The sequence below is a fragment of the Odontesthes bonariensis genome, chromosome 8 (genome assembly GCF_027942865.1).
Source record: "Odontesthes bonariensis isolate fOdoBon6 chromosome 8, fOdoBon6.hap1, whole genome shotgun sequence".
Lineage (NCBI taxonomy): Eukaryota > Metazoa > Chordata > Actinopteri > Atheriniformes > Atherinopsidae > Odontesthes > Odontesthes bonariensis.
The window spans coordinates 32,522,584-32,536,189 of NC_134513.1; the positions used below are offsets into that span (position 1 = coordinate 32,522,584).

General features: G+C 41.0%; 1 protein-coding gene across 5 annotated transcripts in view; it reads right to left on the reverse strand.

The window, feature by feature from the left end:
- Window positions 1-13,606, reverse strand: part of nav3 (neuron navigator 3) — a 201,475-nt gene that overhangs the window by 112,405 nt on the left and 75,464 nt on the right. For all 5 annotated transcript variants that reach the window (XM_075472210.1, XM_075472215.1, XM_075472212.1 and 2 more), the window contains exons 4-5: window positions 8,825-8,897; window positions 590-764 (exon numbers count right to left, since the gene is read on the reverse strand). In XM_075472210.1, coding sequence (XP_075328325.1) covers window positions 590-764; window positions 8,825-8,897 — 248 coding nt within the window. The remainder of the gene's footprint in view (window positions 1-589; window positions 765-8,824; window positions 8,898-13,606) is intronic.

Here is a 13,606-nt window from a genome sequence, read left to right on the forward strand (position 1 = left end):
CGACTACCACCACCATCGGGCGGCCGTGGCTCAGTGGTTCGAGTCGGTCGTCCAATAAAGATTGGTGGAACTGATAGCTGGAGGGATGTCAGTCCACCTCCTTGTCACGGCTGAGGTGCCCTTGAGCAAGGCACCGTACCCGGATGCTCCCCGGGCGCTGAATGGCCTCTGTCTCTGAGTGTGTGACCCTGTGCATGTGCATGTGTGTGTCAATAGGTGCCAACCTGGATGGGTTAAAAGCGGAGGACAAATTTTGTGTGTATGCATGTATGCATGACCAATAAATCGGATCTTAAACCACCAAAGAGAGAAAGTATTCATGCAACATGAGACCTGGATTTCATTAGAAATGTAAATCTCTCCTCTGCTGTCATAAAACATGCTGGACCTCATTAAGCATCCAGAATCAATAAATCCATTGATCTAAAATAACTAGTCTACTAATTAAAACCAGTGACACTGGTTTTTCTATCATTTCTAACCTTCTTCTAACCCAAATCAGGCAGAAACCAACACCAAATTACTGTAATAGAACCAGCTGGGGGATCTAACTCAGGGATCAATACAGTTTATCTGAATCTGAACATACCTGGACTGCATCTCTTGTGTCTTCAGGCTGCTGGTGGAGGGTGTTGTACTGCTGGTCTGCTGGCTGAGCTCCACCAAAGACTGGTAGTACTGCTGCTGTTGCTGCTGCTGCTGCTTGTAGCGCGACAAGATGAAGAAAAGACCAAGGATGCTCTTCAGGTTTCCATTCCTAATCTCTGAAAGGACAAAATGAGAGGAAAATTTAGGTTGCCGTGCAAGTCCTTCATTAAGTGAGTGCATCACTGCATCAATGTTTTGCTGCTGCATGAGGAGATTTACATCTTTACCCTGCATTTCCCCTCTGGCTTTGAGCCAAAGCATTTTCATAGAATTAAAGAACTTCTGCAAGTGAAAGTGGTGTCTAAATTGTTTTTCATTTGTCTTTGACTCAACCGGTGTTCTGTGACGCTTAAGATAAATATTTTCCAGACTGTGTATTGTGTCTTTCAAACACTATAAAGTGAGCATATGTTGCCTTTTGAAAAGGCCCTCTTGGGGAAAGAGCTCTAGCACAGCTGTTGTGCAGCAAACACAAGACTCTATAAGAGCAATTATATACAAGCTTTATCTGGTGTAGGTTACAGATGTTCTGAGTGTAATACTGAGAATTAGACATATACAGTTCAGCCACTTAACTGTATTTAGCACAAAGTAAAGTACATATACAGAAAACTAATTATTTAAGCCACTGCTCCAGTTGTCGTAGATCCAAACTAAAACATCTGCTTGCATAAATTAAGTCACAAGCTGAGTTATTTAGGAGTGAGGTTCAGCTTTAGAACATCTGAACTGGTGTATGACTGGCAGAGGTCTGTTGGTCAAACAGCCAAAAATACAAAACAGAAACTGCATACGGCTTTCCTTTTACCATAAGATATGGAAGTGGCTAGCAGCTGTAAGTAACATGGGGGAACATGGCAAAGGTAACCCATTTCAGAGGAACAGCAGAGGTGATAACCACACATGATAAAGCACACTAATTCTACATAAAATCATGTTGAAAATTAACAGAAAGGAGGTAGCAGTAATGTGTGTGAACATAAAAGCTTGTTTTCATCTCATCTGTATCAGATCTCCAAAAAGCTGCAGCCCCGCAGACAAAGCGCAGTTGGAAATGGAAATGAAGCTTCCTTTAGTCTATATCATAAATCTGTACCTCTCTTAACATCTCTTACAGACTCCTGCTCCAGGAAAGTAGAAAAAATTGATCACTATTGCCAACGCATCCATTTCTAACATGGACTTTTCATATTAAGCCCTCTGTGGAAGCTGGCAGGCAGAAGCAGGGCAAGGATTGCAGCAGCTGACGCAGGGCTTTTTATTCTAGCTTTCAATCTGCTGAGACACAAGCATCCTCCCCAGCCATCCATGGCTATGCCTTTTGCGACTAGGAAAGTTGGAGAAGATTAATCTCCAGGGGGTATTTTCCATTTTCTAACGCCCAGAGGTGGTAATTTATACTCTGCCTTTGAGAGAACAGAGGCATTCTCTGTGCTTTAGTGAAGACAATGTTGCAGATGCAACCAAGCAGAGCTACTGGAGACTAAAACTTTTAGAAAATTGTAACAGTTGACATATGAGAATAAAACTTCATCAAATGAGGCCCAACACTTATTACCATTTTGCAAGATAACAAATACATCAACAAGCCACAAAACGCATTAAAAAAAATCAAACACATTTCATATTATTTGTAAAAGACAAATATGCAGCTTATCAGACCCCAACAGAAAAAAATAGAATCTTTGTCCAGAATAATTCTCCCCTGAATAGTTAAATGTGGGTGTTCGTGTGTGTATAGATAAACATGAAGATCTTCTAAGCCATAAAGGATGGACAAACCAGACCGCTGTAAATTAAGATACAGCTGTAAGACAGTATTTATTGGCTCTATCAGAAGTGACTACTCTGCCAAACAAAAGGGACCAAACTTTGTAGCATTGAGGAATCTACCTGACTTTTTCTGAGGTTGTATGACAAATATCAGTAGTTTAGAGAGTTCTTGCTTGTCCATCAGTTCATGCTGCTCAGGGAGACTGTCCTCCTTGTATGTTCATGCAGGCAGATAAAGCTAATTATTATGTTCAAAGAATTTTCAACCTCTTGTGAAGCGAAGGGTTAAAATGGCAACCATAATGGTGTGGTCATTTGATGGTATAAGTGTTGTTATTTTCCAAAGCCAACTATAAAGTCACTTTTTGTCCTAACGTCTTTTAAGTTAGGCAACCAGCTAAATGGCATGAAGTCGCACAGAAACCCCATGGTTTATAGTTCTTAGTCTTCTGCACTGTGTCAAACAAAATGGCAGTAGATGGTAACAGTTAAAAACATTGATATAAGGTCGGACAGAGAGCAGAAGCTTGTGACGTAGTTATATCAAAGTCATTTCTATTCTATTCATTAGGACACCACCAAGTGTTGCACCTGAGCAGGAGGAACTCAAACTTAGATTCTCCAGGTAAAAAGTAGAAAAAAAAATACTTTTCACCTGAAGAATGTGGTTTATTCAGTAGAGAATGTTTTGTTTTCTCCAACAGAATGGCCCTCATTTATCAAGCCGTCGTAGAAAGCATCGTATGAGCGGAGAACTCGTCGTATGCAGAGGCTCAAGTGAGATTTACAGAACATGCGTACCACACCAATCCCATCGTAAAACCGAGCGGCCGATCCAGGTTTGGATTTGAGTGCCTTGGAGGAGAGGGTGGCTGGCGTGATCGGAGCTACGTCCTCATCGGGCTTGCCAGGGAAACTTGACACTGATGCGCCCATGCTAGAGCTCGAGAATGGTAAGAATGACTGCACACCCAAGACGTTTAAATAAAACAGTTGCTTTAATATTCAACACAAATGAGGTTCCTAATCAAACTAATATTTTTCATTCACAGATGAATCCGAAGTGGCATCCGGGCAACCTGACCCGCGCGACGAATACGCGGCCCCGTCAACATCCGAAGCCTCTGCCTCTGCCCCCCCGGTCTGCAGCGTCACACCGGCCAGCCGTGTTGACCACAGAGGTCCTAGAAAGACAAACAGAGATCGTGAAGTGGATGATGGCTTTAACACACACCATGCAATCTATCGACAGTACATTGAAAGACATAAATGAAACACTGAAGTCACAGAATAAATGCTGAAAGAAATCGTTGTTCTCCTTTCTTTTTTCCTTGAATAACAGAATGCTTACCAAAAGTCAGAATAGCTGAATACGTTCCTCTCTCCTCCTGAGCGCTCTTGGCTGTGCAGGCTGGTGGTAGGGATCTCTGGGTGCGGGGTCCTCTGGATGTACATCTGGAAATGGCACTCCCTTTTTTGGGCAATGTTATGGAGATCCCCGCATGCAATAATAATATATCCACAGTGGCACGCGTGCGCGTATGCGCAGTGTTAAAGCGCCTCTCCTGTTCGGTGTGAGGGTGCGCGGTTGAATAATGAGCCATCACTCTTCCAATTACGGAGTTGTACTTGTTTAATTTATTTAATTTGCGTTTATGTTTATATTTATGTTGAAGTCAAATAAAACATGGGCCTTCTTTAAAGTGAAGTCTGTAATTTTAACCTATAGGGATTTGTTGCGACTCCTGAGCACGCACTAGTGACGCTGCTGTATTGCAGTCACCGCAAGTCAAAATGGAAAAGTGCGTACACCGGCCTCAGACCTGTCGTGGCGATTTCATCTTTCCTGCGTTCACGATGGATTTGATAAATGCCAACCTTTGCGCAGAAAAGAACGTACACACGACCTACGCACGTTTTTCGTCTTACGCAAGTTTGATAAATGAGGGCCAATGTGTGTTTAACACCATCCCAGCTTTCAAAAAGAGTAGCTTGTGACGAGAAAATATTAGGCACAGAAGAGAAAAGTCTGGGTGCTTAGTAACACTATAACTGCACAGCTACATATTCACACAGCAAATAATTGTTTGATGTTGTATTAAGTTTTAACATATTGAATATTGAATTCAAACAGCCATGAAGTCATAAACATTAATATGGACTCCTTGATGTTCATCCAAGGGTGTCAAATTGTGGTAATGAATGCTACATATTATGTTTTGTTTTCCAAACCTATTCATGCGTTTTCCAGTCAGAAAGTCAAGGCAAAACATTAAACTTCAACTTAAAGCCTTATCCTCACGTTCTGGTCACAGATCAAGTGCATCCCCTACTGATTCAACACAGACGAGTGTTTAAGGGCACTAATGAAATCAGACCCAAAAAAGAAAAAGAAAAAATATATTGCACCCACTGAGATCAAGGAAAATGGACTTTATTGTGGAGGGGCAGGTCATATTCCAAGTTGTCCGCAAGTACTATAAAACCACAAAGAGCCTGTTCTGCAAAGGTCTCAGATGCAAAGACCCTGCAGTGGAAAATGCTTTAATGATCTCCTGTAAGGACCCCTGAATTCCATCATTATCAGCTGCAGGAACCATGTGTTTTAGGGCTTTACACCTGCTTTTAAGGCTGGAAATGATGTACTAAACTTCCTGTAGATAATTATCACATTTCAGGTAGTAAAACCTTTTATGTCAGTTTAATATATTTGGTGTGCAAAATGTGGGGGTGAGTTTTAGTAGGTGGATACTTGGACTTTATAAGCACGACTGTAAATGTCTAAAGTAAATTCATGGTAATTCACCCAATATGTTCTATACATCCAACATGTTGGATGTATAGAATAATAAAAAAGAAAAAATATAAGTTGAAAAATATGAAAACAATGGCTGTCACTTAAAGCTAAACATTGTGATGCTAGTTATTGAGGGTCAGCTTTTAAATCCACCCTCCAATCAGATTCTGATCTTGTCGTTTCTTATCTGTTCATTGTCCATCTTAGTCATAAGTTCTCTGGTACAAATTACAAGCATTCTGCTCCGCTTGCTTTTCTTGCATTAAAAAAGGCTTTGATTTAATTTTATTATGGCTCATAACCTCCCTCAGTGGAAAAGTCAATGGGGGAACAAAAACACCCTTCAATAAGATGAGTTTTACCGGAACTTTGGTTTACAGCCTCCCACAAGAGAAAAGCAAGCAGATCTTCTAAAGAGGTTATTGCTATAAGTATGTTCTGGGTTCCTCTATGCACATCAGATATTTTACATTATGTAATTCCAATGCCTTGTAAAAACATAAAGGCCGCATATGCCAGGAAAGCCTGAGCAAATTCAATTAGACATGAGAGGTCGGACATGGCCATGTTATTCAACACACAAACAGAACCACACATGTATGGAAAGAGAGAAAGATGGATAGAAGGAAGGCGGTAATGAAATGCATCAGCAACAGCAATGAGTAGAGTAACCCAATACCCCATATATCTAGAGACCCACTTTGAAATTCCAGGCTCAGTGAGTCACTTTGCTGTTTTTAGAGCTGTAGTTAGGGGCACAGAATTTAGAGCTGCCGGTCAGTGTGTCAGGCTGTTAGACTATTTCTGCTCTTTAAGAGGTCAAGGCCACACTCACCTCTGTAATGTTTAAAGAGGAACAGAAAGAACAAAAGAGACATGGGTTGGAGGAAAACACAGGTCCTCAATAAGAGCTGGAGAGGCATGAGAGGCATGTACATGTACATATGCACATGAACCTGAAAAAAGGGGCCTTTTGTTAGCAGCTACAGACAAAACAGTAAGTTACTTTCTGCATGGGTCTGGCCTGTCACTCCTACCAATTGACATGTTGGCACTGATGAGTACAAATGTTTGAAATTCATATGAATATGATAAATTGATAGAAAGAAAAATGATAAGAGTGACAAACTGTTACAAAGCGTGAATAAGTTGTATTTCTTATCAAAAGCTAGCATTGTTGAGAAACATGGTTTACATCAGGGCTCTCAAGTCTCACGCAATGAGCGTGAGACACACGCATTTCAACAAGTTCACACGCTCACACGCCACACATGCCATTTCTCACGCTGAGAAATGATCAACTTCGTCGCACAGAAATTCTAATGGCCGATACTATAAACGAGTCAATGGCAGGTTACTGTGCGCTCGTACAGCTCAGAATAGCTCTGGTACAGCTGTCTTGATTTAGCAACCCATCGGCAAATCACAAAATAGAATTTCTCAGCCAATCAGAAAACAGAATTTCTTGTTGCCGGGTCTGAAATAGCTTTCAGCTGCAAGCACGCATCCCATGAATGCACAGCGGACATAGCCTATTATGCTCTGAATGCGTGCAGAAGTTGTAGACGAGCTGGAGGTGGAAGAGAACCGTCAGGATCATCAGCAGGTCATATCTTCATTTATTTGAATCTTTTATTATTTACTATAGTTTTCCTACTCCTTGTAAAAGACCAATACCTGCCGATTAAAGTGTTCGTTGGAGTAGTAGACCTAAATATTCAGCACACACCCTTTGACATGAGCAACTTAATGAAAAATGAAAAATATGTAGGAGTGTAATTAGGCTTCCGTGGTTAATTTTTTTCAAAGGTGACTGGTATGAACAGATTCCCAATAAGGCTATCTACAATTGCCAAACTGGTATTAGTTCTGCCACACTGAAATGCTGATGCAGAGAGGGTTTTTTCCATGGTGGGGCTCAATAAAACCAAGACCAGGAACACTTTGTTTCTGAATGGAACTCTGTCATCCATCATGACTGTGAAAATGGCTGACATTGAGCCACAGGGCTTTAAATGGGAGCCCCCAATATCAGTCATCAAGCATCAAAATCTGCCACAAACACTTACAACAACACTCATAAACAAACACACACAGAGAGGGACTGCTCAAGGGGCCCATTTGGGGTTATGTTTGTTTTTCTTAATTTAATTTGTCTGTTTTTTTGTTTGTTAAGACTTTGCATACCTAAAACAATTTATTTTAAAATATAGCAGAATTTAGTGTAAAAGTGAAGATTTGTGATTTTGGTATAAATAAAACAATTTCTTTGTTCTTTAAGTAGCTAGTTTATGGCGATGGGATACTGCAAGGGACCCCCCCCCCCAAAAAAACCCCGAAAGAAACCCCCCCACGCACATGGCCCGGCCCCTGCCCCGCCCGAATCTCACTCTAAGCAAACTTGAAAACTTGAGAGCCCTGGTTTACATTGAAATACAGGACAGTGACTGTTGGCTCTTCAGATTAGAATATGCTAGTATACCTCAAACTATTTCTGTTTGTATTGGTGTATTGAGTTTTTGCAACACATGTCAAGTGATTCTCCTCATTTGATGTAATGCTAAATCAAGCATATGTTGCTTACATACAGTAAAAGCTGGCTACTGTTGAAAGCATTATTCAGTTTCTATCCACAAGAGAAATAAATATAAAGCCTCAAAAAGAAAGGTGAATAAGACACATTTCCATTGACTGGTTTGAAACAAGTGAACTAGGCTGTGTAGTGTCACTAGAGGGTAGCAGTTTAAGCTAGTGGATGTAATTCAGTAGAAGTAGTAGTTGTTCTAGCCAGAAACAAATCTCAAGGAGGAAAAAAACAAATAAGCAACTAGAGTATACATCTGCTGGAGGAAAATGGAAAAATCTCATCTTCAGAAATGACTTTAATCTATTGGAATATCTGGGTTATTTTATCATATATGGAAAAGAAGTCGCTAAGTTTTTTCTTTGTTGGCTCAGATTGGAAACTATTATTTCTATTCTTCCTCATGCCCATCGAGTCTTCTTTGAAAAAGGTGAAAACCACCTCAAGCAAAAATGTTATCTTTTTTGCCGATAGGTTGAAGTTCGTTTTTATTTTTACTTTACTTTATTCGTTCAGCTTTTCTTATTTATATCTTGAATGCGAATCAAAAATTGCAGTGGAAAGCTGGGTAAGATGGACCCTATGGTAATTCCATAGAGTCCATGGCTCCCATAGTGAGTAAAATAATCATAATGTATCGCTTGGCCCTAAAACGGTATTTTTACACAGGCATAGTGATACATTTTAGCTTATTGTTTAAGTCATGTCATGTGAACCCTGAAGATAAGAAGGGGAATTCTCTCCAGTTTTCAATCCTCCCACATTCCACTCCGATACCCTAATGACTGCCTACACTGCCATAATTAAAACTGAAGATGGAGAAACTGCGGACCCTGTCATGATACCAACATGGTTAATTCCATTGCTGGGTTTTCTGAACAGGAAAGCTACCCACAGAGAGTTGGGTGGTGCTCTAGCCGCATGAATTTTCCACGTCGAAAAAAATGAATCTACTGTTGTCCATTTTGAGTCAATTAAGAGTTTTATCACCTTTTAAATTGTGTATTGTGAATTCTTCCTACCTTCTGCTGAGAGTCCTTGTACATTCACTCCTCTGGCATCAAGGAAACTGAGGCAGGCGTCCACATTCTCGATCTGTCGGGAAGATGGCAGAAAGTCAGCACAAAGGACAGACACAGCGAGAATGTGACAACACTTAACATTCAACAAGCCAAAATGTCTTGGGGCACAGGGCTCAGTGGAAGGGGCAGATCAGCGTTATTACCCATAAAGCATATCATTGTGTGGTTATCCCCCGACCCCCGCACGACCCTTGGACCCGGCTGCATGACATACTGACCGCAGTGTGTTGCCACCTACACAACCCCATGCATATCGTGTACACACATTGAAGTAGTGCACACACATTGAAGTAGTGCACACACCCATAAGTATACACAATACCAGTCAAAAACCTTTCATATACATTTGCACATCCACTCAGAATGGCCTATCGAAGGCCTTTTACACTGCATTCAGCAGCTGCTACTTTATAAACTAGTATCAATTGCACAAAGGTCCTCTGAGGTTGCAGTTATTAGGGGGATTTTTGCCTTCCTTGACAGCAGCTAGCGGGCAGCTTCATTAGCATGGTGGCCAGCCGCCAACAACCCTCAGGAGGTCTTTTATGACAAGGTTGAAGGTCAAAGCGCTCCGTTTCAGCGCAGTGTGTCAGGGACACAACATGGGGCAGACCAGGCAACTCAGCCAGACATCCAGCGGCAATGATGATTCATGAGCTGTAACTGCCCCTCAGCTCACTCTCTCTTTTTAATGCTTGCTTACTCAATTCCTATCTCTCTCTTTAATAATCAGAAAGACTATGAAAGAAGTATGATAATGAGTCATATCTACACAAAGACACTAGTGATTCTCCCACTGTATTTTCTTAGGTGGCTTAATAATGTGTTTCTTAGGGAAGAAGTAGCCATGTCTTAACCTGTCTGTGTGTCTGGCACAAGGAGTTAGCGATAGATCGTTTTGGCCCTTTGGGTTGTGGGGTCTTTGTGTGTTGGTGTCAGGTTTTGGGGTTGGGGGTGCAGGTGGGGAAGGTAGGACACTGATGCGGACTTTTCAAAAGGTAAAGGGTGATTTATTAACAAACAAAACAAAGTTCAAACCAAAAGCGCGGGCGGCTGAGCCGGATTCAAAAAACATAACTGGGAAAAACAAACAAAAGACTTTCATGGCATAGAATAAATAAATACTTAGCTTGGGTAACAACAGGTTGTGGCATGGCACGAAGGGCAGGTGACAAGCAAAGAACCAACAAACAGACAGGGGAGACAAGAGACTAAATAGAGGGCTGGGAGTGATTGGAGAGTGAGTGCAGCTGGAGACAATGGACAGGTGAGGGGAATGAACTAATTACCTGAGTGAGGGAAGTGAGGGGAAAAACAATGGCAAAACTAAAAACTCAAAACTAAGACATGAACTGAACACAAAAACATAACCTAAAACATGAAACTAAAAATGAGAGTCCCTGGGCGTGACAGTTGGGCTTGCTCCCTCCAGACACCATCACATCTCATCAGACTGGGTGAACAACTCAGACTCTTTGTTGTGTTCTTTGAGTCCTCCCAAAGCAGGTTTTGCTGTACACACTGCTGTCCAGCTGTAGGAGGCTGCAACTGTAGACAGTGAGCTGTTGTTGTATGGGGGTGTGACTGGTCTACAAAAATGTTTAGGTCCATGTAAGTGGCAAGTGTCAAAGTGAATGCCAGGATGTAGGTTTTCCCAGCAGAACACAGTATGATAGATGAGCAGTACTCACTTTACTTGTCAGTGTTTTTACTGTTGTAGCCAATTGGTGTAAATACATTATGTTGCCCACCAGAATGCTGTGTACAGTTACTGTAGAGTTACAGATACTGTCATGTCATATACTGACCTCTGAACTAAATGCATTTGTCAATGATCTGTAGACCAACTCGCAGAGGTCTTTCCGATCTGATGCCCCTCCTGTATCAGCATGAGAGCATCAATATAAATTGCCTTTCATTATGAACCATTCCTGATAAATGAAATTAATAAGTAAATAAATAAATATAAAATATATATATATATATAGATAAACCTAATGACATTTCTAAAGTCTGTTATTTAATCGAAACTTGCTTACACCCTGGCATCCTCCCCATCGCGTCTCTCAGTATCACATCATTTCTTCCTTAAAGGGATAATCCGGAGTAAAATGCACTTTAGGTCAATTTGCGGGATGTTGGGAGTACATACGTTGAGTTGACATCAAAATCATTTAATTCTGATGTGTTTTGAGAATTTTGATTTGACCGTTTTCAGCCAAAAGTCGTTAGCCTGGAGGAGAGTGGGTCATATGGTATCGCCGCTACAAAACGCTATTTTTACACCTCTTCTACAGCTCCAAACAACATAACACTTACGTGGTAGTGAGTAGAGGGTCCCTAAATCCAAACAGAAGTGTCCCGAGGTCTTCATGTGGTCGGATAGAGAGTCCAGAATGAATTTAATCAAGCCAGTATCTTTCTGGAAATGTTGCTGCTGCAGCTGGCATCTTCAGCGTAAAGTCCGTATAGTAGAGAGCCGAGTGTGGAGTAACTCGCTCTGGAAATTCACAATTTCGTTGCCGTTTTTTTTTACAAACATAGTCCAGTATTTCTTTCGAAAGTGAAATGAAGTTGTATGCAACAGCAAAGCCTAGCTTACTAACAGGTTGGAATTTTATAAAATGTCACGTGACCTTACGTCTCGCGTGACCTAGCCTCCTGTTTACGGAAGACGTCTTTTGCGTGACTGGAGTGACCATCACAGAAGAAGGAGAGGTGTGTGAGCAGATTGTTGAACAAACAGCAGAGCAAACTTTTGGAGTTATGGTGCGTGTTTGTTCCTATCCTGGCTTTCGAAAGAAATACTGGACTATGTTTGTAAAAAAAAACGGCAACGAAATTGTGAATTTCCAGAGCGAGTTACTCCACACTCGGCTGTCTACTATACGGACTTTACGCTGAAGATGCCAGCTGCAGCAGGAGCATTTCTGTAAAGATACTGGCTTGATTAAATTCATTCTGGACTCTCTATCCGACCACATGAAGACCTCGGGACACTTCTGTTTGGATTTAGGGACCCTCTACTCACTACCACGTAAGTGTTATGTTGTTTGGAGCTGTAGAAGAGGTGTAAAAATAGCGTTTTGTAGCGGCGATACCATATGCCCCACTCTCCTCCAGGCTAACGACTTTTGGCTGAAAACGGTCAAATCAAAATTCTCAAAACACATCAGAATTAAATGATTTTGATGTCAACTCAACGTATGTACTCCCAACATCCCGTAAATTGACCTAAAGTGCATTTTACTCCGGATTATCCCTTTAACTCCTGTTATAATGATTCAAATCGAAACTTGCTGTTTCTCATTTAGTGCTCATTTAGAGATGTTAAAGCTGGTTTTATTAACAGGGAGACTTTGGGACACAAATTCACACACAGACCTTCTCCATCTGCCCAACAAAACCACAACCTTCCACTTCAAAACACCACACACGTTTTTGTTTCACATCAGGCACCAAATAACCTCATATGTGGGCTTCTATATTCTCTGCCCACATGCTGCACACACAGACTGACACATGCATGCCCTGGTGCTTGCTTGTTTGATTTTCCCACACACATTCTCAGAAGTTTGTATGTGGAAAGACATGTGCTGAGCAGCATTTCTCCAGTCTTAATTAAACTAGGTATGAAGATGGTGTTGGATGTAAGAATTCTTTGCCAAAAAAACAGCCTATAGAAACAAGGGATACGCAGTCAAAAATGTTTGCATGATAAAAGCCATGTTAATCAAAAGACAAATCAATTAGACTCATTCAGTGTAAAATATTCACAAAAGGTGGCACCTCGAATCTGTTCCACACGTCGTGTGTTTGTGTTTATGTGTGTGTTTGAAGGTTGATTTAATAGCTGATTAAAACAAAAAGGAGTAAACTCATAAACACACAGTAAATCTCTTTAGTTGGAGACAGATCTGTCTTTTTTTTTTTTAAATAACTAACATCATCGAAGAAAACCCATGCCGCCTTCCTCTGAGCTTGTAATTGACACTCCAACCAGAAATTCTGAGGCTTTTAGACAAAACTGATGTTTGTTTTTACTCATTAGCTCTAAAATGACGTAAACGAGTGTAATAATGTTTGAAGGCGTTGATGAAGGAAAGGGCATTAATGCTCCACAGGGTTCTGGTGATGTTTTACTGCTAGTTTGGTGGGCGGTTTGGCTTTGTGGTGTTCTGTAACAGCTTTTAGAGAAACCAACATCATTTATTTTTCCGACTCAGACTGGCATCAGACAGATCCACGTAAGTCATTAAAAGCAATTTAGAGAGAGGGCATTTTGATGAAGCACACTTCCCCAAATCATGAAGTACTTAAAGCAGGATAAACGAAGAGCATTTAGAGCAGTGAAAAGAGGGCACATGTAAAACACAGGCTGAGGCAAGGACACTTTGACAAAGCCTGGGAAAATAATGAAGGGAAGCCGTTAAATTTCTCTAATAATCAGTTTCATCTGAGCTATGTTTTATTTATAGAGCCACACCACAAATCAAAATATCATGTTCCAACTAACACAGGCAGCGGGGCACCGAGGCTGAGTGGCACAGGGCTTAGGACCAAGCAATGCGTGATTCAGCTTTTTTCCACAGTCTTGCATCAAATAACTGAGAGAGGAGGAACACTGAGAAGACCAACTGGATGCAAGTCTTAGAAAAATTTGTAGAGGAACAGAAGTTTGAAATTTTAATCTAAGGATGAGAAATTGCTCACATAAACAAA